We start from the raw sequence: 24867 nt of genomic DNA, 5'->3' as shown, positions 1-24867 counted from the left end.
TTAAGTCCTTTCTCTTTTGAACTGTGCTGTCTTCTTATTGGAGGATCTGAAACAAAGGAGGAAGGGAAAGACAGTCACATTTCTAGGTGTCAGTGATCAAGAACAGCTTATACTTAAATAATTCTGATCATGATGTAAAGGGCCATTGAAAGTTTGGCCTAAATCCTCGACAGAGACAAAATGACAAAATGAATGACAGTGACAAAATGAATGCTGTTATAATCCTCGTGTGGAATTTAGGCTAGATAACTAAACCCAAATTTGGATGAACTTGGGACTTCAGCTTAGTTCCTTAGCAGGAGTGGATACTTAAATCCTTCCCTCATACTTTAAAATGACCACATCTTTCTATTTAAAGCAACCCTGCACTACCTCAGTCAATACAACCTGGCTTTTTATAGCGTGAGTGTCAGTGTATATCCACCATATTGGACTCAATCCAATAGAGTGAATACTAGGAAAATGGAAAACCTCATTATATCCCTCATTCCCACATAATTCTATACCACATCATGAATTCTGAAGACAGATTTATAGTGAGACCTCAGGGCATATCAGATTTCAGATAATTAATCTAACACTACTGTTATAAGGAATTCTTTGAAGGGAGGCAAGTGACTGAGTTGGGACCAAGGTGTTTTCTAAAATCCCACATATAAATTAACCAAACCGAAATATAATACTAATAAATTATCTCTATGACTAGAAGTGTGCTTTTTTATGAATAATGTTGAAAAGTCCAGCTAAATCTCCTCTGACTGTAGGAAATAGAATTTTAAACTTCAAAACATTATTATGGTTAAATATTAGTTCAATATTAAAGTAACTGTGCTGCTAGTTTTCACTTATGTAAAAGCAATTTGAGAATTTATTGTCACAGAATATGAAATTTTGCTTTCAGACTACATCAGAGGGAAGGCAACGGCAGTCATGAGATTTATGTAGTACCAACAGAGATTAGAATTTTTACTTTGACAATTTTCATTGTTCATCACGGGTTGAAGAGTCTAATATTATACAGCCCTCTGGAATACAGTTACTGTCTTAGGAAAATGGCAGTGTGAGAAAGGAAGGTAATGAGAACTGTCTTTTGTTGAAATTGGATGTGGAGGTAGGACTATAATAATAGACTAGAAATGGAGTCTAGAGATGATCTAAGCCTCTGTATGACAGATTCACACTGAGAGAGGAGATGACTTGTGGTCATCTGGGGCAAATATAGGTTCTAGAACTCAGTGGCTTGTTTTCACCCTTTTAATTCCTGTTAAGTACCCTAAGAGTGGTGCTGGGAATTAGCTGGAGATAAATAGGTGGGCATATTACTTGGTGCACACTCCAAGGTTGTTTAGATTACATTATTATCATTAAGAATGTTCCCAGTAGTGACAAAGAAATAAAAATGGTTTATTCTTGGCAGGTTTTCCAGCTCTTTCCACCACTAGAGTAGATCAAATCAATTACTTTTTTGTACTCACTTAATTAGTGGTGCCCTTGTGGCCCAAAGGGATGAAAATAAAGCCAGAGAATAAACAATTTATAAGATGGTCACATGGACCTTGATAGGAACCTATATTTAGAAATTTTTTAAAAGACATAGTATCTATTAAACATTATGAGAGAAAATGCATAGGATTTGAAAGTCTAAAATGAAACATCTTAGTGTATGTAAAGTCACATTACAGGAGGAGCCTAAAGTTTGTACAGCAGTCATAAATTAACTGAGAGAAGAATGTATTCAAGATTAAACTCACACACACACAAATCAGTTCAAAGTTCTTTAGGTGAGATTAGAAGCATGAGAAGTTCAACACATGGTAAATAAGATAAATACTTGCTGAGCAAATTTAATCAAGAGGGGAACACCTGTTAAAAGTATAATATTCAATGAAGTACAAAAAGTGACAAGGCGTTTGGGGCCTCACCGTTTCCGGTAGTTTTGGTGAAACTCACAAGAGTTCCTCTTGAGCGTAAGGGATTCCAATGGCGTGCACCGTAAACTGGAGAGCCCAGCCAGAGTCTCAATATGGTTTTCAGCCAAGGATAAATGCTGTATCTGAGGTATCTTTGGCAATTGTTTGAAAGATGTGAGATGGTTTTTGTTCATATTTAAAACTCTGCAGCTGGATATAAAATATAAACATCTTGTCATTTGTCTCCTAAAGAGGATGGTAAACTACTAAATCTTGCAAAACACTAGCATGCCTCACCTAGACCATAGCCCCTCAAAGGTGCGACAGTGATATTTTCTACAAATGTGATTGGGAAGAAAAGAGAAATATGTATATTAAAATATTAAGAGAAAATAAGCAGGATATATAAGACTGTAAGCTTGTGTAGGGCAGGAATCTGTTTTCTTTTCCAATGTATACACTCGGTACCTGGCATTGTATGTGGTCCATGGTGGATTCTCAATAAGTCCTGAATGAAAGAGTGAAGAGCTGCATGTAATCTCAGCAATATAAAAGTTCACCCAAAGAAACATAATAACTTCTGAAGAGTATTGCCCCTAAGTAGTGAGATTATAATTATTTTCCTTTCTTTCTACTTTTCTGTAGTTAAATTCTATATTGAGAAATAGCATTTTAAATCAGGAAAAAAAAGGCCTTTTTATACCAAAAAAACCTAAAAGCTATCCTTAGGAAAAGAAATGTGCGTTAGGCATTTAGGTTGAATACATTTTCCTGACAGATAATGCTTCTTAATATTTTTGCCTTAAAACTGTAATTATATAAAACCATGCAAGTAGAGACAATCATTCCAAATCTATCACTGACACCTTACCTAAAGGAAAAATTCCTTTATAAGCTGGGGTTTAATACCCTGAGACATGGTACTTATTTATGAACCTCATACCCCACAAAGACATTTGGTAAATAATTATTGCTAATGGTAAATATGGTGCTAAACAGAGAAAGGACAGCCACAAAGCAGCATGAAATACACAAATTCAGTTTGAACCCACCCAGATTTCATTGTAATTTTTCACATCCATTATTGTCATTTTTCTTGTTTTCTTCCATTCCCTCTCCATATGGATATTTTACAGTCTTTTAATCATATCTTTGATAACTTTAGGTTTCCACTCTTTCCTAGGTTATACATAATCTTTATTTATTTTTTTAAATAAATTTATTTATTTATTTTTATTTTTGGCTGCGTTGGTCTTCGCTGCTGTGTGCAGGCTTTCTGTAGTTGCAGCGAGTGGGGGCTACTCTTCGTTGCGGTGCACGGGCTTCTCATTGCGGTGGCTTCTCTTGTTGCGGAGCACGGGCTCTAGGCATGCAGGCTTCAGTAGTTGTGGCATGCAGGCTCAGTAGTTGTTGCTCACAGGCACTAGAGCGCAGGCTCAGTATTTGTGGCACACGAGCTTAGTTGCTCCATGGTATGTAGGATCTTCCTGGACCAGGGCTCAAACTCATGTCCCCTGCATTGGCAGGCAGATTCTTAACCACTGTGCCACCAGGGAAGTCCCTATACATAACCTTTAGATGCACGTTAGTACTGTTGCAATTTCTAATTGAAAACCCAGCCCAAGCAGATCCTGTCTCTCTGTCCTCCTTGCAATCTGTTGTTTTCTCATCTGCTTGTCATTCTCTCATTTTCAGTGTATACCCTGCCACTTTCTCAGCCTCTCAGATTCACCCTACCACACATCCTTAGTCAGTCGGATAATGTTAGGGGAGACGAGTGGCAAACCAAGTGTGGTTTTTCCCCTGGGGCAGAAGGGAAGGAGGCTATGAATATACATGCATCAATTTTCTTCTCTCTTGATACATTGATTTGACAGTTGTAAAGTTTGAATTGCAATTATATAATTTTATATGATACATCCTATTTCTAAAGAAAGAAAGGACAAAAGAATACATCTAGAGACTACTAAAGCTCGGTCAAGTCTTTTCTTCAATCATTGGAGTTTCTCTCTCTCTTCTTTTTTTACATGGTAGCAAAGATTTGGAAGTTTACTGATCTGGATCAAGTCAAGTTCACATACTCCAAATTAATGGTCTTCGAGTTCAGTGTTTCCAAAGTAGGCTATGTTACTGTTAAAATTCGTCGTTGTTGTCTGTTTATTTAAATGTGTATTAGAAAAATATAACTAATGCGTCACTATTTTATCCCTAGAAGAGAGTCTGGGGAAAAAAAACTGAACAAATTAATATCAAGTAACTGAATAAGTTAAGGGGACAGTGATATTAAGATTCCTCTGAAATTTTTTATTTAGGTATTTTTAAATTTGTCATTTGAAAAGAACATAAGTAAAATCAAATGCTATCCAAGTTTGTCTAAAGTTGGGAAGGGGCTTTGAAAATGACCAAAGATACCAAGGGACCATTGCATATTCTGACACTTCCTCTGTCTGCCTGTTTCCCTCTCCTGTGCAACTATGATGATCTCTTTTTTTTTTTTAACATCTTTATTGGAGTATAATTGCTTTACTTTGCTGTGTTAGTTTCTGCTGTATAACAAAGTGAATCAGCTATATGTATACATATATCCCCATATGCCCTCCCTCTTGCGTCTCCCTCCCACCCTCCCTATCCCACCCCTGATGATCTCTTTTTGTTGCCCTACCTCAGCCCAGCTCAGAGATGTATCTTAACCTGCTCTGGGATTTACCCTTCCTTCTTGTGGCTGCTTGATTTCCTTCATCTCCTAATTCTCTTCTGGGAACCTCTGTCTGCCCCTCTGATGGCTACCAAAGCTCACTCCAGCTACCCGTCTGCCTGGTGAAGCAAAGGGCAGCTCTCCACAGAGTTCTCAAGCAATCCTGAGCAAAGAGACAGATTATCTTTAACTTCAGGAGCTTAGGGTCCTTGGAATATCAAGGAGGCCATATAAATTTTAAAATTTTTAGTTTGTTTTTGTCACTGTTCTGATAGGCAACCCCTACCCCTCCATTAGAATGTGACCCTGAAGCCAAGACTCTTGTCAACTACCTGTAGAGTCTTTCCCCACAAGTGTTCAAAGAATATGACAAAAAATCACTAACTTAGAATGATAATGTATATATAACGTAATTGTATTTCCAGTTGACAATGCAAGGAACATAGCAGGCTTTTCTGCCAATATGTTCTATGATTACAAATTACTCCCTTAAAAATTGATAATAACAGTATTAATTTGAAAAAGAATAGATCTTTCCCTCTAAAGTATGACATTTTGATGTATAAATTTCCCTTTTTGCCTTGCCCAGGCATCGCTTAGCACTCTCACTAAGACCTGACCACATGAGAGGAGCCACAGTATGAACAGACAATGGTCACGTACCCATATAGCAAAGACTTCACTTTAACTTAGTAACTGGACATGCTAGGGAACAGATACCTTGGCAATCTTGCGGCACTTAAATCCACCAGTGAATTATCCACTAACCAGAGGGTTTCAACTCGAATTAGTCTTCTAAGAATCCTGTTAAAATTTGCAACTTGATAAGGGTCCCCCAAATCCTGAAATGAAAGGTTCAAATTCTGAAGGAAAAACAAATAAAAAAAAAAAACAAGTGCTTTATCAACTTTTAAAAATAGTTATTAATTTAAGATGTGTTGCATATTTAAACCAGCAGTTTTTACTATTTTGTTTTTCGGTCTTCTAAAATATTCACAACATCCAAACACACAATTATTGCAGAGCTTCTCAAGGTAGGGAGGGAAGGTGAAGATCCTGACTGGATCCTGATTAGAATTACACACAAGGTTGGTGGGGAGGGGGGGGTGTCAGGGAGAGAGGGAAAGACCCTCAAACAGATTCTGAAACTTCTCTAGGGGTAAAAAGTAGAGGAGGTAAAGCTCTGTTTGGCTTTAAATGATTAGTTATCTTTAGCCTCCTTGGAAATACTCAGAAACCACACTTATGTACATTTCAGAGTAAGATACCATCATTCAAAAGATGGAAAATAAGATTTTATTTAAAAATAACCTGGGATACATACATGAAGATGACTTGGCATATTTCAGAGATAGTGGGTATTTTATTTTTACTTTTAACATCAGTCAACTTTGATCTCAAGGAAATTAAAACCACTCTCAGTGGTAGCATTGCTCTTGTAAACTCTATTGCTAAAAGTCAACTTAACTTTTTGTTTCCAAAATTTTACCATCAATTTCTGTGAATAGAAATTATTGCATAAAATGACTTTTTTTAAAAAATTTGAAGCAAAATAATTTACTATTTTAGGGAAATATGGATATCTCTATCTAAAAAGATAAGGTCTTGATATTTTTAGACATTAAACATTATAAAATTTATTACTTTAAATTTTATTTTCCCAAAGTATAAAAGGTCTTAATTTAAAATAAAACCAAAGAAATATTAAGATATTATATTTATCATTTCTACATTAAATATCACCTTCTCAAATAGGATTTTTTGACCACTATTTCCCAATAAGGTTTTCTGTGATAGTTTAAAGTTTATTTAGTCATTCTCTGACAGTATAGTTATCTAAAGGCCAATTAAACTTTCTATGATAGTTTATTAGCAAGGCTCCATTGGCCTTTACAATATATCCATGGTTTAAATGACAGCTATAAAGAACGAATGTATGTATACACTGGAATGATTACCTCTAAAAAGAATCCTGGGAGTGGAGGTCAAAGTTTTAAGTGTATTGTTTAAATTTTTCAAATAAATAAATAGGAGCATTGTTTAAATTTTTAAAGAGTAGAATGTATCCATCCATTATATAAGAATAATTAAAATTAATTTTAGAAAGAAAACACTGTACTGGGAAACAATATTCTATTTTCCTGTCTTCTGCTAATAAGCTGTGTGACCTTGGGCAAATCATTTCTCTCTCTAAACTTTCCTTTCCTTTTTGAAAGGAAGGAGTTTGGACCAGACCTTCCCTGAAGCTCCTTCCCACGCCCTAATTCTATAATTCTGCGACATACAAGATCGATCTGTGAAACAAAAGTGGCAACAGGAGATCCCAATAAGTCTCATTTTGGGAAGATTTCCTAAAATCCTCACATACAATTTGATCACTTCAGAAAAAAAATATTGACATCTTACTCTGCTATAAAGAAGTTGATTTATTCTTTTATTGCTACCAATGGCTTAGTCTTCCCAGTTAAATCTTCAGTCCTCTGCTTAAACATGACTTGCTCCAACTGGAATTAGAAGCTTGAGTGATGGCAGCCCCATAGATTGGTAGTGGTCGGGCTAACTACAGGGACTGTTTCAATGCCAGTGGCTCAGCCAGCTGAGTCATTTTCAGCACCAAGAGATCACAGCTTATATCCTTCACTGGTGAAAGTTTGATTTGTTTCAGGATAGCTCTGTTCAGACACAACTGGCTGCCCTAGATCTTCAAAACTTTTGGCTTACTGCATTGTTCAAAGGATTCCAGATTGCATCATAAATTCATTTATAAGGATTATTGTTCAACATTTGACTTTTTTATTATTAAAAAAAACCAATTTCATTCTCAATTCTTTTAAACTTTTTCCAAAGTTCAGCAATATCAAGATAAAATAAAGATTAGAGAATAAGTAGCAAGTCTTGATGAAGAGAAGGGAAGGAAAAAGAGATGGAGAGCCCAAACACCACTATTTTCAGAGAAAGTTCTAAAGATGTGCTTAAAGTTTTGATGTTTATGCTGGCAAATACCCTTAAAAAAAAAAAAAGTGTCGTAATTTAATCAATGAGGGAAATAGGCTTTTTTTTCTTCTTCTGTTTTTAAGTTCTCACCGTGCAGTCCTCCCAGTTTTCTTGCAGCCATGTTTCCCATTTGTTTTTTTCAAGGACTCTTTTCCGTGGAGGCAAGGTACACTCCTGTCTGAAGAACAACTCTTCCGCAGAGGGTCCTGAGCAGAAATCACAAGGTGAGATCTTGGAAGTAGGTTTAGAAAGACAGGATTGACAGCCTCACTGGATGCTTGGCCGGTTGTTTTAAACTTCCACTAGCTATTTGGATTGAGGGAGACAGGATTGGACTCTTATGCCCACATAGTGTGAGCAGTAACAAAATGTATTTATGCAACTTAACACACTCCTGCTTGCCTGCCTAACTGGGTTGGGGAAGAGATGGGGACAGAAAAGATGCCAGGACTTGACCACTTTGTACACTTTCTAATTGTTGAAAATCATTTTTCCTGAAATTTGCTGAATAACTTTCCTCTCATGTCTTCCAAACAAAATAAAGTGAAACCTCTGATTTGAGAACAATAAATCAGATGCGCAGGTGTGACAAGAGTAAATTAATCACGAGATGGTTGTTAAATATTTAAGCCACCAGTTCCTTTGTTTCTCTTCCTGCTGCAGGAAGCCTTGTGGCATTTCTGATGGGCTGACTTCCTAGGCCCTCCCATCACACGATGAGTTATACAAGAGAGAGGAAATAGCAAACAAATCAACAAGTTTATTCTTTTCCATCTGTTTTACTTTTTTTAAGTTTACGGTAGAGTGAATACAGTTATCAGAAAAAAAATAGGGTTGCAGATTATTTTAATTTAAATTGTTCACAAGTTTGCTATCTATGGTCTAGGTTTCTACAGAGGATCAAATGTCAGCTTTAGCTTAAATTCTCACCTATAGATTTCTTTTTAAATGCAATTTAGCACATTGCTAGGAAAAATGTCCTAGCTAAAATATATAATATCTGTATTCTTTATTAGACTCTTTAATTCTGGGCAAATATTTTGAGGTTCAGAGATAATTTGATGATTTTCTAGAGTGATTAAAGGGGAGGAATGACCTCTATTAACTGTTCGGAAAAGTCAACATGTAGAGTTAACTTTTAATCTTACATAAATTACTTCTAGCCCAGGCAAGTGAGAAAAATCATCAGTATAATGGTTTAAATTTTCATATAATTTTCTCTTTAGGGATCATGACGTCACTCCTGACTTTCTCTCTCTTTTGTCTCTCAATTCAATTAATCACCTAGTCCTACCAGCTTTCCCCTTGAGAACCTATCCCTTCCCTTTCAATGTCCAGACCCTCACATCTTCCTACCTGAACCGAAACTACTTTCTCTTGGATCTCCTGGTTTGCAATCTTCTCTCCTTCAACATAGATGACACAAATTGCCATCCAGCTCTCGTAAAACACAGCTTTTACCACAGGACTGACATATTCAAAACATTTCAGATTTCTTATTGCTTACCAAATAAAGATGAAAAAGCCTAGTTCATCAAGCAAGGTTTTCCACAATCTTATCCCAATCTCCATTTCCAAACTCATTTCCTACTATTTTCCAAACTTATTGTCTTCCAAATCGGGTTTGCACATAACTTCCAGGGTTAGGGAAAGGATAGATATCTTGTTTCCAGTCTGGAGTTAAGTAGCAGGTAATTGTGTGACTCCAGATGATTAATTTTAATTTTCTGAGCCTCAGTTTTCCAAGTTTGCAAAAATATGGGGAAGACTAGCATCAAGGGCCCATCAAGGGCTGAATTTGGTGAGAAATTTATGTTTGAAGTTGATAATGTTTTATAAAAAATACTGATTTCTAATACTTTTACACCAACATAGGCTTCTTATTGCCATAGACCCCTACACTCTTATCATGCTACCCCAGGCAAACTTCATTCAGCTCTGATGCCAACCAAGCCCCTGACAGCAATCCTAAACTAAATGATTTCAATTCCCTTCCAACTCTAATATATTGTATTTCGAGTCAGACCTGGGACCATTTGTACCCCTTTCCCCCGACTCCATTTTTCTGGAATGCATGATTCCCCTCATTTCAAAGGTGAAAAGAGCACAGAAAAGATATTGAAGGTATCAGGAACAAACTTCGCTTTTGTGGCAAGTTCATCTGGACTGTGATGTGAGATAATGAGTCCGTTTGTGAAGAATTTATGGAAGGCGATAAGAGCAACAGTCCAATATTCCATTACTGACAAAAACATCCGTTTTTTCATCAGGCACAGGTGGAAGCCAAGAATCTAACCTGTCCTTTTAGACATTTCCCTCATAACAAACTGTAGTGTTGCCACCCAGGGAATCACTTACCCCTGAAGGTGGTAGTATCCCAACCCCTTTACAAATAAAATATCCTTGTGCTAAGAAATGATCTTGTTCATTGATTAGGATGATTGGAGTTAAAAGTTATAGAACTGGAAAAACTGGAACCATCACCTAATTGACTGGGGAGACCTCAGGATTTATTGTCTTCAATACCCCCCCCCAAACTTGGTAGCTTTCTTTGTGCAATAGATGCCCCAGCGTTATTAAACTCTGCCCTGTATTGTTTGTTTGAGTTCTATCGATCTTCTGTTCTTTCAATTATTTCTTTTTAAAGCAGCTTTCAAAGATTTCTTTGAAGTCGGAAGCCAAAGGTCTCTTCCACTGTGAGGAGTTCCATTAAATTGGATTCTTTTTTTTAAACTCAGACCTGGGTGATAATTGAAGATATATCTTAGCAGCTGAGAACTAAATTCTGGAATACCTGACAGCCCAGGGATGTTGGCTTTCACCTGCCATCTCTGAGCTTGTTCTTTTGTCCCCTCACTGGATGTGTAACTCCTAACAGCAGTGACTGAATTAACTTGCTGGGGGATTTTCAAACAGAAAGAATCTATTCTCTAAAAGAATTCTGCCAACAGTTTCCTCTTTTGCTTCATTTAATTGGGAGGAGTTAAGTCCGTCTCTATCTGGCAATCAAAGCCTTGGGAGATTGCTGTTTATCACACACCAGCTAACCTTTCTTTTCATAGGGACTCTTCCTGGATGTACAATTTGAGCAACTGAGATCAACTGAAGTAGTCTTATGGGTGTTTCAGGATCTAATCTAGAAAGAGGGTCATTCTTATCAGAATGCTTCTAAGATGCACTTGTTCTCCATCTCACAAAAACACCCAAAAACCACAAAGCAAAAAACCCAAACACTTCAACAAAATTTAGGGCAACAAACAAAGGACATCTATTTTCTTCACAGTTTGCGGTGATGGGATTTTCCACTATTTCCCATCCCGTAGATCACACTCCATTCTTTTTACGACTAGCCACTTGCGAGAGAATGGGTGTTGTTAATGATTTGTAGAAGCAAAATGTGCCTTATCTCTGCAGAGCAATGATAGCCTCTGCATGAATGGCCACCGTGGTCATGACGAAGGCTCGGTTTGCTGAGTGACGACCTCAGGGCATGACTTGGCTGCTTAAATCAGGGAAGGAGGGAGACCACAGCACTCTTTACACATGCTCATTTTCAGTTTACTCCTAGATTTTATTCTTCTGTCGTGTCTTCCAGTTTCTTCAGTTCTACAGTTCTCTCTAAACCTCAACTCTCCACCTGTGCGCCACAGACAATTTCGTTTTGCCTCGTTGTGCTTGCCACAATTATCAACCACTCCCCTCACACACACTTACACACACATACACGCGCGTGTGCACGCACACTTACACACACACATACACGCGCGTGTGCACGCACACATGAATGCCAACACCCTTACTTTCTCAAATTTTCACTTCCTATTCAAATTTCTTCCTTTCCTGCCTCTCCCCAAGCCCCCTAAACCAGTGTTTCCCATAGCGTGGCCCTCAGATCATCTGCAACAGAATTGCTTGTGATAATTTTAACAAATGCAGATTCCAGGGCCCCACTCCAGACTAACTATATCAGATTATTTGGGCATGCTGCCTGGGAATCTGTGTTTTCCACACACTTCCAGGTAATTTGTCCGTACACTGAAGTTTAAGAGCCAATTAAACCCTGCCTTCGTTAGCCCCTGATGTAACCCTTTCTCTTTCTTTTGCTGATGAACTCTATACCTGTGACACGCATGGCCTCCACGGCCTCTGGTCTCCTTCCTTCCTAATTCCCCATAATTTCTTTTTCATTACTTATTTATTTATTCATTTAAAAATTTTTTTTACAGTAGGTCCCTGTTATCTATTTTAAAAATAGAAGTGTGTACATGTCACTAATTCCCCATAATTTCTTGCTCTTTGAAAAATATTCTAAGTTCTCCAAAGGGAAGTTCTAATTTACCTCTAATAGTACTATCTAATAATATTTTATTATTATAAAATAAATTAATAGAATATATAATATAAATCATTATAATATAAAATAATGTTTTCTTATATAAGCCAGTGCTTAGCTGCAAATAGATATGGCAGAGTTAAAACATGAGAAAGAAAATGATGTTGTGTTAATCACCCTTTGTCAATTGAGTTTGAGGGAAAGAAGAAAGACATTGGTGGGTAAAGTAATGCAATGGAGCGGGGAAATGGGCAGATGAGTATATCTAAAGCAACTTTTCTTAAATCAGTATTACAATTGTACAATAGACAATGTATCTGCAAGTCTGCAAATACAGATATAAGGTAGCCAAGATACTTGATGTTTTGTAAAGAATAAATACTCACTGCAGCAGGAATTATGTCTAATATTATTTCATCAGCTTATGGGGGATGCAAAAGAGACAAGAGAAACGCACACTTTCTGTCCTTACACAACTTATCTACTGAAGCTACTTATAGAAATCAAACATTATGTATATTGGGGCTGCAGATAAAAAATTCTTCATACTGTCACACCAGTACACTTGTAAAATCTGACAGGATGAAAAAGGAATAGTAAAACATTGGTTATTTTACCAAATTTAAAATGCTTAGTGAACATACTAATGAGACTACCTGGTTTATTTAGATTTTTTTTAAGCTTTTTAAAAAACCGATATAGGATTAATCAGCTTAAAGTCATCCACTGAAGTGACAGTGTTATTCATGACCATAAAATTCCAACAAAGATCATTGGTTAAGTAAAATTAATAATATCCTTATGATGGAAAGATCTGCAACTTTTAAAAAACTTGTTTGGGGTAATGTTTAATAACATGGTGGAAAGAAAGGCTCACAATACAAAGTGAAAAAACTCAAGAAACACAATTGTTCACATAATTTTGTAAAGAAATATGTACATGCTTTTCAAAAAAAGACTATCTGGAAATAAAAGTCACAGTGACTATTTCTGGATAATTGAATTACAGGTTCTTCTTTCTCTATTTTCCAATATTTAATACTGAACGTTTATTATTTATATAATCAGCTATAAGAATATACTTTTAAAGGTGGCTTCACTATATTAACAACTCTATGGTCTTGAAACGGGAAATTTTTCTACCTCCAAGTAATACAGGTTTTTAATCCCCAAGTAATGTCTTGTGATCCTCAAGAAACATCCACTAGGAGCATGTACGCAAAGACCACACACTTCTGTTCCTTTACCTTCTCTTACTCTTGGGCAACGCAGTTGACTTCCTTGGATGTCATTTTGTTCTACGTTGTGCCAAGTAAGGTACTTAAAAGAATCTGATGGAAGCTTTAAAATAAGAGAGAAGAGAAATACCATCTGGCAATATATAGTTCACTTACTTTTATGGGTGCAAGTAATACAAACCCATCCCAAACATTCAGCCAAATTGAACTCCAATTACCTAATGGTGTGCTCATCAACGTTATCTTAGTCCAGTCTAAATTATGTATTATTCAACTTTGCATCTCCAACACCTGCAACTGATTTATGTTTGATGACAAATGACAGCAGAAATAAATATATTACCCATTCATGAATCCACTTTACACCACCTCTGATAAACTGTCCTTTAATATTTATTGAATAGCTCATAAAGAATCTCATTCCATTTTAGAAGAGTTGTAATTGTTAATGGCTCTTCATTATATGGACCCCAAGTAATCCCTCTAAGTTAGTCCAGTTGTACAAGTTCTGCCTTTTGAGGCTACACAGAAGAATCCCTCCACATGTGACTACTATTTTAAGTGTTTGGTAATAGTTGTCATCTTCTCTGTCATTTAGTTATTACTAACAGATCATGGTTTACAAATTATTAAATATCCAGGGAAAACGTGGTTCTCCTTGGGAAGAGTTCCATTTTATTGACATTGCTCTTAAAATGTGTAGCCAGTATTGAATGAAATATTTCAGGTCTGGTCATCTTCCTTTTCTGGACAGTATATTATTGACCAGAATATGTGCCACGATCACATCTAGGGCAATCTTATGTTGTTTACTATTACTGAGGTTGTAATCAATCAAAATGCCTGTATTTTACATAGCTTATGACAGTTTCAAGGTTAACACAAACAAAAAGGCATATTACTCAGAAAGGAATATTATGTTAAATACATACGCCATAGATTCATTCTTCTGTTAGCCAGTGTTATGCACATATATAAATGAACCCGGAATATTTGATTTGAAGAAATGTCATTACAATATTTGGAACAACTGCATTCGTTTCACAGAGCAGCATTTTGCATAGTTTATGCTTTGCTTGAGCTGTACATTTGTGTGACTAATACTAACATGAAAAACATTTCCACCATTAAATAAGCTTATGAGGCCCTGGATTAAACCGAACTAAGCATTTCTCTTACTACAGGACTTCTCTGAGCCTTTAGTATCTTAGCATATATTGTGAGTCTGTACTACAAAGTGTTCCCCTGGACTTTTAAACCATAGAACCTTTTATTCTTAGGGCAGCACATGGGACTAGTGCATCCTGCAAAACAGAATTTGGGAAAAGCTGCCTCAAAATAAATTGGGAAGAGGTGGCTTTTTAATAATCAATTAGCTTTGACCTTTTACTTAATTACTTCATCACTGAATGACCTTAGTTGTTCCATAAATATTTCAATATCTTCATTTTAAAAATAACAAAAGCTCTCTCCCTTATTAAGAGCAACATTAAAAAGTTAATTAATTCTTGAGCAATTCTTTGAGATTATTTGAGGATTGGCTAACATACTTTCAAGGAATTCACTCATTCTTCAGAACTATAGTTTAAAAAAACAAGAAGCACAAATACATTTCAGATTATTGAAAGATGTAGTCTCTGGCCCATTCTTGGTTGTTCAGTTTACATGTTTATGGAAGCTTCTTTCCCAACCTGTTATGTGCTTTTGGAATTTTTTTGCTTGCTCCTACCATAGAATAAAAATTTCTTAGAAGTTAAATTTCCTGTAGTTGCCACACCCCATTTACCTTTTGGTGCTATTTCATGAGACTCTTGCTGGGAAACAAAGAATCTAAGCTAAAGCTGTATTTGAGAATAAAGTTTCCATTTTTCAAGTGACATCTAATTTTGTCCAAAAACGTGTCTTTTTTTTAAACTCTTCATCTTATTTGATTTGTAAAATTGCATCCATCCTTTAATATTCATTGCAAATGCTGCCTCCTCCATTTTTAAAATTTATTTATTTTATTTATTTATTTTTGGCTGCGTTGGGTCTTCATTGCTGTGCTCGGGCTTTTCTCTAGTTGCGGCGAGCCGGGGCTACTCTTCGTTACGGTGCGTGGGTTTCTCATTGCAGTGGCTTCTCTTGTTGTGGAGCACGGGCTCTAGGCACACGGGATTCAGTAATTGTGGCATGCAGGCTCAGTAGTTGTGGCTCATGGGCCCTAGAGCGCAGGCTCAGGAGTTGTGGTGCACGGGCTTAGTTGCTCCGCGGCATGTGGGATCTTCCCGGACCTGGGATCGAACCCGTGTCCCCTGCATTGGCAGGTGGATTCTTAACCACTGCACCACCAGTCCCTGTTTTTGAAAGGAGTTATGAGGTTGATTTTGGGATTTCTGACATTGTAGGAAAATGAGCCTTTGCATTTCTTTGTTTATATCTATGTAAGGCTGTCAATGTGTTGCAGTTCTGTGACCGTTGTTTCTTCTTAAAGGAATAGTGAATATTTGTGTCTTACCCTGTTCTTTTTTCTTTTTTAATTCTGATGGACCAATTGATTAATCCATTCGTTCAATAAATATTTTTGAATATTTTGAATTTCAATCCATTCATTTATTCAAAAATATATATTGTACCCTTGCTATGTGTCAGGCACTCTGTCAGACACTGAGGATACGAAGTTAAATAAAATATGGCATTTGTGCTTGAAAAACTCATTTTCTGTAATTTGGGAGGCAGACATATAAATAACTCATTTTGATCCAGTGGGATGAGTGGAACAATTTTGAATGAAGGAAAGGAGAAAAAGCCTGGATGATTCCACTTAGATGTGTTAGAGAAAAGTCTTGGAAGTGGTGAGTTTAGGAGGAGAAAATTTTATCTTGTGGCCAAAGGACATTCCAGAAAGAAAGGAGATAAATCTTAGACTAGGGACAGAATTTGAACTCAGTGGGGGAAAGGAAGGGACGCCACTTTTGTTTCTCTGGTCATTATCTTTTCTACTCATCTTGGTCTCTTTTGTCTTCCTTCCTCCACCTCAGATTCTTTCCCTTGCCTCTTTGAGTTGGGACTGAGAGTACCAACCTTTTATTTTCCCCCCAATTACAAGGATAGGTTTAATACACTTATTAAAAGTTTATACACTTATTAAAATACACTTATTTAATAAGTGTATAAAGTTTATACACTTATTAAAAGTGTATTATAATTATACACTTATTAAAAAGTGTTAAATCCAAGGTAAAACACATTTTTAAACTTATCATTAGGTAAAGGGCTAATCAAAAATATTTACCAGGGATGATATTCCAGAATCCGAACATGAATAAAAAGTTCTGTTCCTCAAGAGAGCCGACCCAGTGTGTGACTCACTCAGATCGGAGGCGTAGGATGAATTAGATGGATGAATCTCCTGACTGCTTGTGTTTTGACCTGAAGAGCTGAATGAAAGAAAATGCTTAAAGTCTTTAAATGTAAATACCTTTGTATAAAACAACAATAACAACAAATTATAAACATCAACTTTCCCAATTAGAGGAGAGATAAATGATACCCTAGGAATTCTGTCATAGTCCTACGCACATTTTTTTATGGCTAACAGTCACTTAAGACAAATTCTCTCCCAAGGTAAGGGTGTCTACATAGATTGCAGATCTTAGAAAAGTAAATCTAATGGTACACACGAATACATGTTTATAGGATATGAACGAGAAAGTCAGCCCTAATTTTGGAATATCATTCCTAGTAGAGCTATCATTGCAGATTTGGCACAAACAAGCCTTAAACTCCATACTGTTTTTCCATTGATCTGGACCTTCCATTTTCCCTGAAATTTCCCCCAAACCTCTTACATTTCCTCAAATTGGTGGCAAACATATTAAAAATTCAGGTTCTTTAATCAATTTTACTCACTTTGAAATAATACTCAAACATTTCACTTAACAACAGTCCAGTTCTCTCTGTATTCCCATTGTTATGCCACTGGGATATAAAATGTCTTTTTCACTCTCCTATATTTATTATTCACTGTTATTCTTGCACTTTTCCCTTTCTCCTTAGCAATGGTTATATGTTTCTCTTTCTGTAATTGGTGCTATATATTATTTTAAGCCAATTAAAAAATATCTAAATATGCTTTTTCACGTTAAGTAAAACTAGAAATTGTATCTATTTCTGACCTCTTTTTACTCTTCGGGGATCATTTTTCAGGCTCCAAGAATCTTAAGAGACAGAATTCTATATTTATGACACAGTTATTATGTAGCTCTATAGCAATTTTACTTACAAGAAACTGACACTTCTTGTATATTGAAGTTGCCTTCATGAAGTACAATGTAGAAAGGTTTTTCATTTTTCATTCATTAACTGATGTGCTATAGTAGAAGAGCATAGCCATTACGTCATATTCAAAAAATAGCACTACTGTGCCATTAAGAAAATAAAACTGTGTCCTATTATCAAGGAGAAAATTATTCCTCCATCTGTTACTAAATAACAAATCAAAGACTTGGTCTCAATTATGTGAAAAAGTCAGAAAATATATGCCTTTCAGTTCTTTTCCACTTGAGCAATTCTTTAATAAGTTGGATATTGTTTCTTGACATTACCAAAGAATACCTTACCATAGCAACAAATTAACAAACATTAGAAGAACAACATTACATTGTGCAAAATTTATTATTCCTGAGGCAGGTAAATCCTACTATCTATGACCAGAGTTTTGGCCAACAATCAGGGAGAAAAAAATGGGGCAAAATGGAACAGTATTTCAGGGGATGAACAGAGGATAAAAGTTGAACTGACTTTTTTGGTTCACTTGTCTTTATGAAAATATGCTAGCCATTTTCTGCCAAAATGAAATCAGGAAAATAAGGGTAATGAACATGACTGAATCCTTCTTCAGTGACTGGTGTTCTGTGATTCTAGACTTCAGTGGTGGTTACACAGTGATGAGAGGCTGACTCGTAAGTGTGAGAAATGGTCTTATTTTGCTTAAAGCAGAGAACAGGGGAAAAATAAGTTCACATAACCAAAATATCTGATGAGAGAGATCCGGCTGATTGGGTTTTCAGTACACTTTTCTTGTGTAGTGCTGCAAGACCAAGCCCAACAGCTTCAAGGTAAAATCACGTTTACAAGTACCTGAAAATTATCGCATCATCTTAGTTTACATTAGATGATTTGAGAGTTTAACTTAAAGAAGTACTTGCGCCATTACCCTGACTACTACTAGACATTTATGAATAACAGAAGGTAATTAAAACTTCGGTAACACAAGTACATTCGCAAATAACATCCCCACTATTTCTTTTTCTCTCCTTTTTTTTTTTTTTTTTTCTGCCGGAATGGAATGAATTGAATTTGGTGTAGAGTTTCAGCTAAGGACAGATGATCTGAGAAGATTCTAACCAGTAGATGACTAGTCTGACTCTCTTCCAGTGTGATATCTTTTTGTGGGTGCCAAAGGCTGGATTCCTTCTCTCACATTCATATACGCTTCCTGGGCGCCACACCAGAGGGCAGTGGTGAAGGGCAGTATGCTGGAATCTTGCAGTAAAACCTTTGGGACATTCTGAAAAATCTTCTTTGTTCCGATACTTCTATCTTAAATTCCATACGGAAGTTTCCTTTGGTCTGCTTTTGGGGGAGAAATATCAGCAAAGAAATATAATTTCTGATCCTTTAGTTTTAAAAAAAAGAAAAGGTAGATCATCCTCAAACTTCTACTCCATCTGCTTTAATGCACACATCACTGATGTCAAAACTGCAAGACCTGTGAGTCTTAGGAGTCTCCAAACAGCTACTGCTGTGACCTCGGGTCACTTAGCACCTCTGGTGGTTCCTTACCTTTAATATTCAGAAGATGATGTGGACTCTGCCTGAGTGAAAAGGTTTTCTGTTTTGTTTTGCAACATTATTGCCATGATGACAACTATTACTAATATAATAATTTTACAGTAAACATTTCTTGAGCACTTGCTATGTGCTAGGCATTGTACTAAGAACTTTACGTAGATTAACTCATTTAATCATTACAATCACCAAACAAAGTGGGTAACATTATTATTTTGATTTTAGAGATGAGGAAACTGAGGCCCAGAGAGGTGGCATAACTTGCCCAAGTCACACAAGTAAATGACCAAGTGTTCTTAAGTACTAGGGTTCAAATAAGATTCAGATAAGCTACTGTGATTCTTTAAATAACTGTAAATCTGTATCATTTATTAAGGTGCAGTTGTTAGTAAGGAAAATCATTAATATTGATTTTTCTTATTCTGATTACTCCACTTAACTACGGATAATTTACTAGTTAATAGAACGTGTAAATCTTAGCAGTGACTATTTACTGAAAACAAAAGGTAAGCCTTTAGTAGTAGAACCTATGAGAACACCATTCCAGATAACATCAAGCTGTTTTTAAAACCCTCTCCTGTTGCCCCTCCCCAGAAGAAAATAAAGCTAGACTTGCAGTTTAGTTGGTATATTGGTTTATTCATTTTTAATCTTTCTGCCTGCAGTGAACAAACAGTTATCATAAATTACAACTCTAAATCCTTATGAAAGAGAAATTAATTTTATTAATGTTGTAGTATAAAGCTGCCACAGAGGAGGTGCCGTGGCTAAAACTGTACATTTGTCAGGAGTAACTTATAGTGTCTTTAAATTAGGTGGTATTATCTGAATTGGCCATCTATTCTTGGTTTTAAAAAGTGTAGAATGGCCAACAAGAAGGAATCGGGTGAGCTGAAACTGCAGGATGAAAAACAATAATAATATAATCTATTAATTCATGAGCCCCTTTCATTGGAAGATTGCAATGTCCTTTACAATCAGGAATTTATAAGCCTCATAAATTGTTGGCTGCAACAGGGTGCTGTTTAATTAAAATGTCAAATTGGTGATTATGTAGCTTTGTAAGGAGAGTGAAGGAGAAAGTGGCAGATGGCCTAGTTTCTGAGGTGAAGCCGAGCTCTTGAGGTGAGGGAGGCTGTATTGGACACACACCAACCAGAAGGCCAGAGGTCACCTTACAGACACCCAGCGTTGTCTAAATTGCACTGCCTGCGACTCCATTTCTAAATGTTCAATTTACATTCAGTGCTGCATCATGAGAGCTTTGTATTTCGAAAGGAAGAAAAAACTCAATCGTATTTTTCAGTTAGCAAAGGACACTCCCCAAATCCTCAAATGCTCTCTTTCTCCTCCCAAAATATTGAGCTAGGTTCTCAAATCTAGTGGTATCTTGCTAAACCAGGTACTTCTTAGGTTACTGGCTAGAGGAAAATTACCACGGACTCTAGAGCATTAAATTTGGGTGAAAGGAGATATCAATCCAGCCTCTTTGATTTCTTTGACCATTCTTCTTATCTTTTAAAATCCAGAATCCCTGTCCTCTCTATGCCTATATTTAAATGTATTCATTTGTAAAACGGGTGATGATTTTACTATCTGCATGCTAGAGATGGTGATGAGATAATATAAAGTACTGGGAAAGGAAGTTTCATGAAATCAAGAAGTAATTTGGTATCATAATGTGTTAGTTTCTGGAATGGCAAATTTGGTATACCAAGTTATTACGTTCAAATTTGGGATGGCTCTAAATTAATTTCCCAGAACTAAACCCATAAATTGAGTAAATAATCATATAGCAATGAACTGTTCTAAAAAACTGTGTGTTTTACAGATATCCCTCAAATTTTAGTACCCAAGGCCCAGGATTGTAACAGATATATCTGAAATTATTTAGATTGTTGATTCTAAAAACATAGCACACTAATTGTAATTTTGAAAAATATACAACTAAAATGATCATTTGTCTATTTCTATCTGAATGGGTCAGGTTTTAATCTTATGCGACCTTGTAGTCTTATGAATTTTGCTTTTCCCTGTTGTTCCAACCCCATGTGCATTCTTATAAACACAAACAGGTCCCCACATTAAGGTACAACAAAAGTAAAAGAACAAACATGTATCAAACTTCTCTAGAGGGAAAGCTTGTAAACTTCAATACCTATTAGTGGGTTCATTGATATTTATAGAAATAAGAAGTTATATTAAAATACCAAAAACAATGAAGATAGACTGAGATACCTCTATGTTCCATTAACAAAATTATATTTAGAAAGTTTTAGAACTTTATTGTAACCACATATATAGCTGTTATTTAGAAGATTCCCAATACTTAAGAATGTTTTACTACAGAAACATAGATCAATGGAACAAGATAGAAAGCCCAGAGATAAACCCACGCACCTATGGTCAACTAATCTATGACAAAGGAGGCAAGGATATGCAATGGAGAAAAGATAGTCTCTTCAATAAGTGGTGCTGGGAAAACTGGACAGCTACATGTAAAAGAATGAAATTAGAACACTGCCTACACCATACACAAAAATAAACTCAAAATGGATTAGAGACCTAAATGTAAGACCGGACACTATAAAACTCTTAGAGGAAAACATAGGAAGAACACTCTTTGACATAAATCACAGTGAGATCTTTTTTGATCCACTTCTTAGAGTAATGGAAATAAAGACAAAAATAAACAAACGGGACCTAATGAAACTTAAAAGCTTTTGCACTGCAAAGGAAACCATAAACAAGACGAAAAGACAACCCTCAGAATAGGAGAAAATATTTGCAAACAAATCAACGGACAAAGGATTAATCTCCAAAATATATAAACAGCTCATACAGCTCAATATTAAATAAACAAACAGCCCAATCCAAAAATGAGCAGAAGACCTAAATAGACATTTCTCCAAAGAAGGCATACAGATGGCCAAGAAGCACATGAAAAGCTGCTCAACATCACTAATGATTAGAGAAATGCAAATCAAAACTACAATGAGGTATCACCTCACACCAGTTAGAATGGGCATCATCAGAAAATCTACAAACAACAAATGCTGGAGAGGGTGTGGAGAAAAGGGAACCCTCTTGCACTGTTGGTGGGAATGTAAATTGATACAGCCACTATGGAGAACAGTATGGAGGTTCCTTAAAAAAGCTAAAAATAGAACTACCATACGACCCAGCAATCCCACTACTGGGCATATACCCTGAGAAAACCATAATTCAAAAAGACACATGCACCCCAATGTTCATTGCAACACTATTTACAATAGCCAGGTCATGGAAGCAACCTAAATACCCATCTACAGATGAATGGATAAAGAAGTTGTGGTACAAATATACAATGGAATATTACGCGGCCATAAAAAGGAACGAAATTGGGTCATTTGTAGAGATGTGGATGGATCTAGAGACTGACATACAGAGTGAAGCAAGTCAGAAAGAGAAAAACAAATATCGTATGTTAGCGCACATATGTGGAACCTAGAAAAATGGTACAGATGAACCGGTTTGCAGGGCAGAAATTGAGACACAGATGTAGAGAACAAACGTACGGACACCAAGGGGGGAAAGCCGCAGGGGGGTGGTGGTGGTGTGATGAGTTGGGCGATTGGGATTGACATGTATACACTGATATGTATAAAATTGATGACTAATAAGGACCTGCTGTGTAAAAATAAAATAAAATAATATTCAAAACTTAAAAAAAAAGAATGCTTTACTACTCCCTATGTTGTTATAATTTTGAAAATTCAACCACATACAACACTACAAAGGAGAAGAATATAGACACTAAAGGACAACATGTGATTAGGTAGATCTTGTGAACAGAGACAAAACTATAATAAAATTCCAAATGAAAGTGACAGTATGTTAGGAAAGTAGTATGACTAAGACTCATTTCATGATGTGCAGAAACGTGATTGAACAAATACTGACACTAAGAAAACTTCTTTTCTTTTTTTTTTTCTTTTTCTTTCCTCCCTCCCTCCTTCCTTCCTTCCCTCCCTCCCTCCCCCTTTCCTTTCCTTTCCTTTCCTTTCCTATCCTTTCCTTTCCTTTCCTTTCCTTCTTTCCTTCCTTCCTTTTTCCTTCCTTCCTTCCTCCTTCAAAAGTTGAAGGTTAAAGTTTAAGTTGTAGCCTAGGCATTACTTTTTACACTGTCTCTAAAGGAGAGACAATTTTATAAAACTTACTAGTTTAAAAAGAATAATACTGATCATAAAGATCAATAATACTGATCATAAAGTACTTTTTTACAGAGCTCACAAGTAAACTTCCTCTTGGTATAGTGTATTCAAGGGTGTTAGCAAGTAGGAAAAATAAAGTTTATAATTGTTCACAGAACTTCTACCCATGTAACTATTGTTTCACATGCCCAATTCTAATTATGACACAGTTTTTAACATTAAAACCAACATAACATCTAGACACTGCTTGAGATGTACACAGTTTGCTAACAAAAACGAAACTTCTGTAATAGAACTGCTTCAGCCTCTGAACCTCTTCCTAAGTATCATTCCTATCTTAACTCTAAGCAGTAAATTTAGGGAGCTATAAATACATTTCATACACTCATGAAACCACAGTGTATTTCATCCTGAAAATTGAAGGTGCAAATCTCAGCTTTTTTAAAGATGAGAGCCAACTTCAACACTAATAGAAGGACAAAAAAATTCAAGAAACTTGCAACCCCCCTAATTGTATATTGTCTAATTATCAGCATGCTTTGAGAAATATTTATGTAACAGCTATAACGTTTAGGAGTGAGGAAACAAGGATTGGGTTTTGGCCCTCTTATTTAATCTCATTTGTGGCTTTATTGATCTAGTAGAAGTCCTGTTTTGTGCTAGTAATTTCATTTAAATATAATTAATAGGTACAAACTAATATTAACTAATAATTCATGGATATTAACTAATAGATATTTCCTTTTGTCTGTCTTATCTGTTTTTCCCCCTGAAATTCACACTCGTTCTTTCTCTTAAAGAGCCCTGTGTAGCTATAAATGTACCACTGCTAGACAGAGGTCCAGCTCTCTCTGTTACGGTATTGATCACCTGAATTGCATTTGTAGCTTGTTGCCTGCTATAGGGGAGACGGTGGCTTCTTTCTCCAAGCAGCCATCATCAGTAACACAGGTTGCATGATTTTACATTTTTAAATGAAATTTGATCCCGGAATACTACCTATGTTTGTTTGTTTGTTTGTTTGTTTTCTCTTAAGGAATGACTGAGGCTACTTTTTAGCATGTCATTTGCTTACCTTTCACACATGTCTTGCTGGTGCATAAAGTTCCTCTGGCCTTCATAAGGCTATTTTTCTGAAGACAGTTTTCATCCTCCTCCCAGGAGGGGCTATGAGAGCTGTCCACCAAGAATCTGCAGCCTCCTTTGGGGGTCTTCCATGTATTCACTGTGACCAAGGGAACAACCTGTTACCTAGCAACCTGGCCCTTCAGTAGGTATTGTTACCAATCTCTCAGTGCTCATCTAAGGAATTCCTGTGCTCCTGGAGCAGCTAATGGTGATCATTGTTTCCAGTGAGTTGCCTAAACTGTGGTAGAACTGAACCTTGGCTATAGAAACATAAATTATAGCAGAGGGAACAAATGGCCTTAGCATCCCTGAAAAGTGTGCTGTCTTCAGCTCCATTATTTCTTGAATTGTTTGCATCTGGCTTGAGTTTAGTTGAAGTGGTACTCGTGCAATGTATCCCTCAGTATTTGGTTTCGTACTGCTCTCCTGTAGTTTCAGAACAAGCAGAAGAGGCAAAAGGGAAGCTATCTAATTCCAGCTTGAACCTTGCTCAAATAAAACACCTTTGAATTGAAGGTACGGAATTCTGCCTTGTTCAGCACAA

The 24867-nt window shown here is 36.3% G+C and overlaps 1 protein-coding gene across 1 annotated transcript; it reads right to left on the bottom strand.

Moving 5' to 3' along the window:
• LOC137766095 (uncharacterized) lies at positions 1-24296 on the bottom strand. Its single transcript, XM_068545812.1, has 7 exons — positions 24271-24296; positions 16445-16589; positions 13180-13273; positions 7690-7805; positions 5326-5468; positions 1923-2120; positions 1-46 (listed from the first exon to the last, which is right to left on the bottom strand). Exons 1-7 carry the CDS (start codon positions 24294-24296, stop codon positions 1-3), a joined length of 768 nt encoding a protein of 255 aa, XP_068401913.1.
• Positions 24297-24867: the final 571 nt, after the last annotated feature.

Source organism: Eschrichtius robustus, chromosome 6 (genome assembly GCF_028021215.1).
Source record: "Eschrichtius robustus isolate mEscRob2 chromosome 6, mEscRob2.pri, whole genome shotgun sequence".
NCBI classification, from domain to species: domain Eukaryota; kingdom Metazoa; phylum Chordata; class Mammalia; order Artiodactyla; family Eschrichtiidae; genus Eschrichtius; species Eschrichtius robustus.
This window is presented reverse-complemented; position numbering and strand designations above follow the sequence as displayed.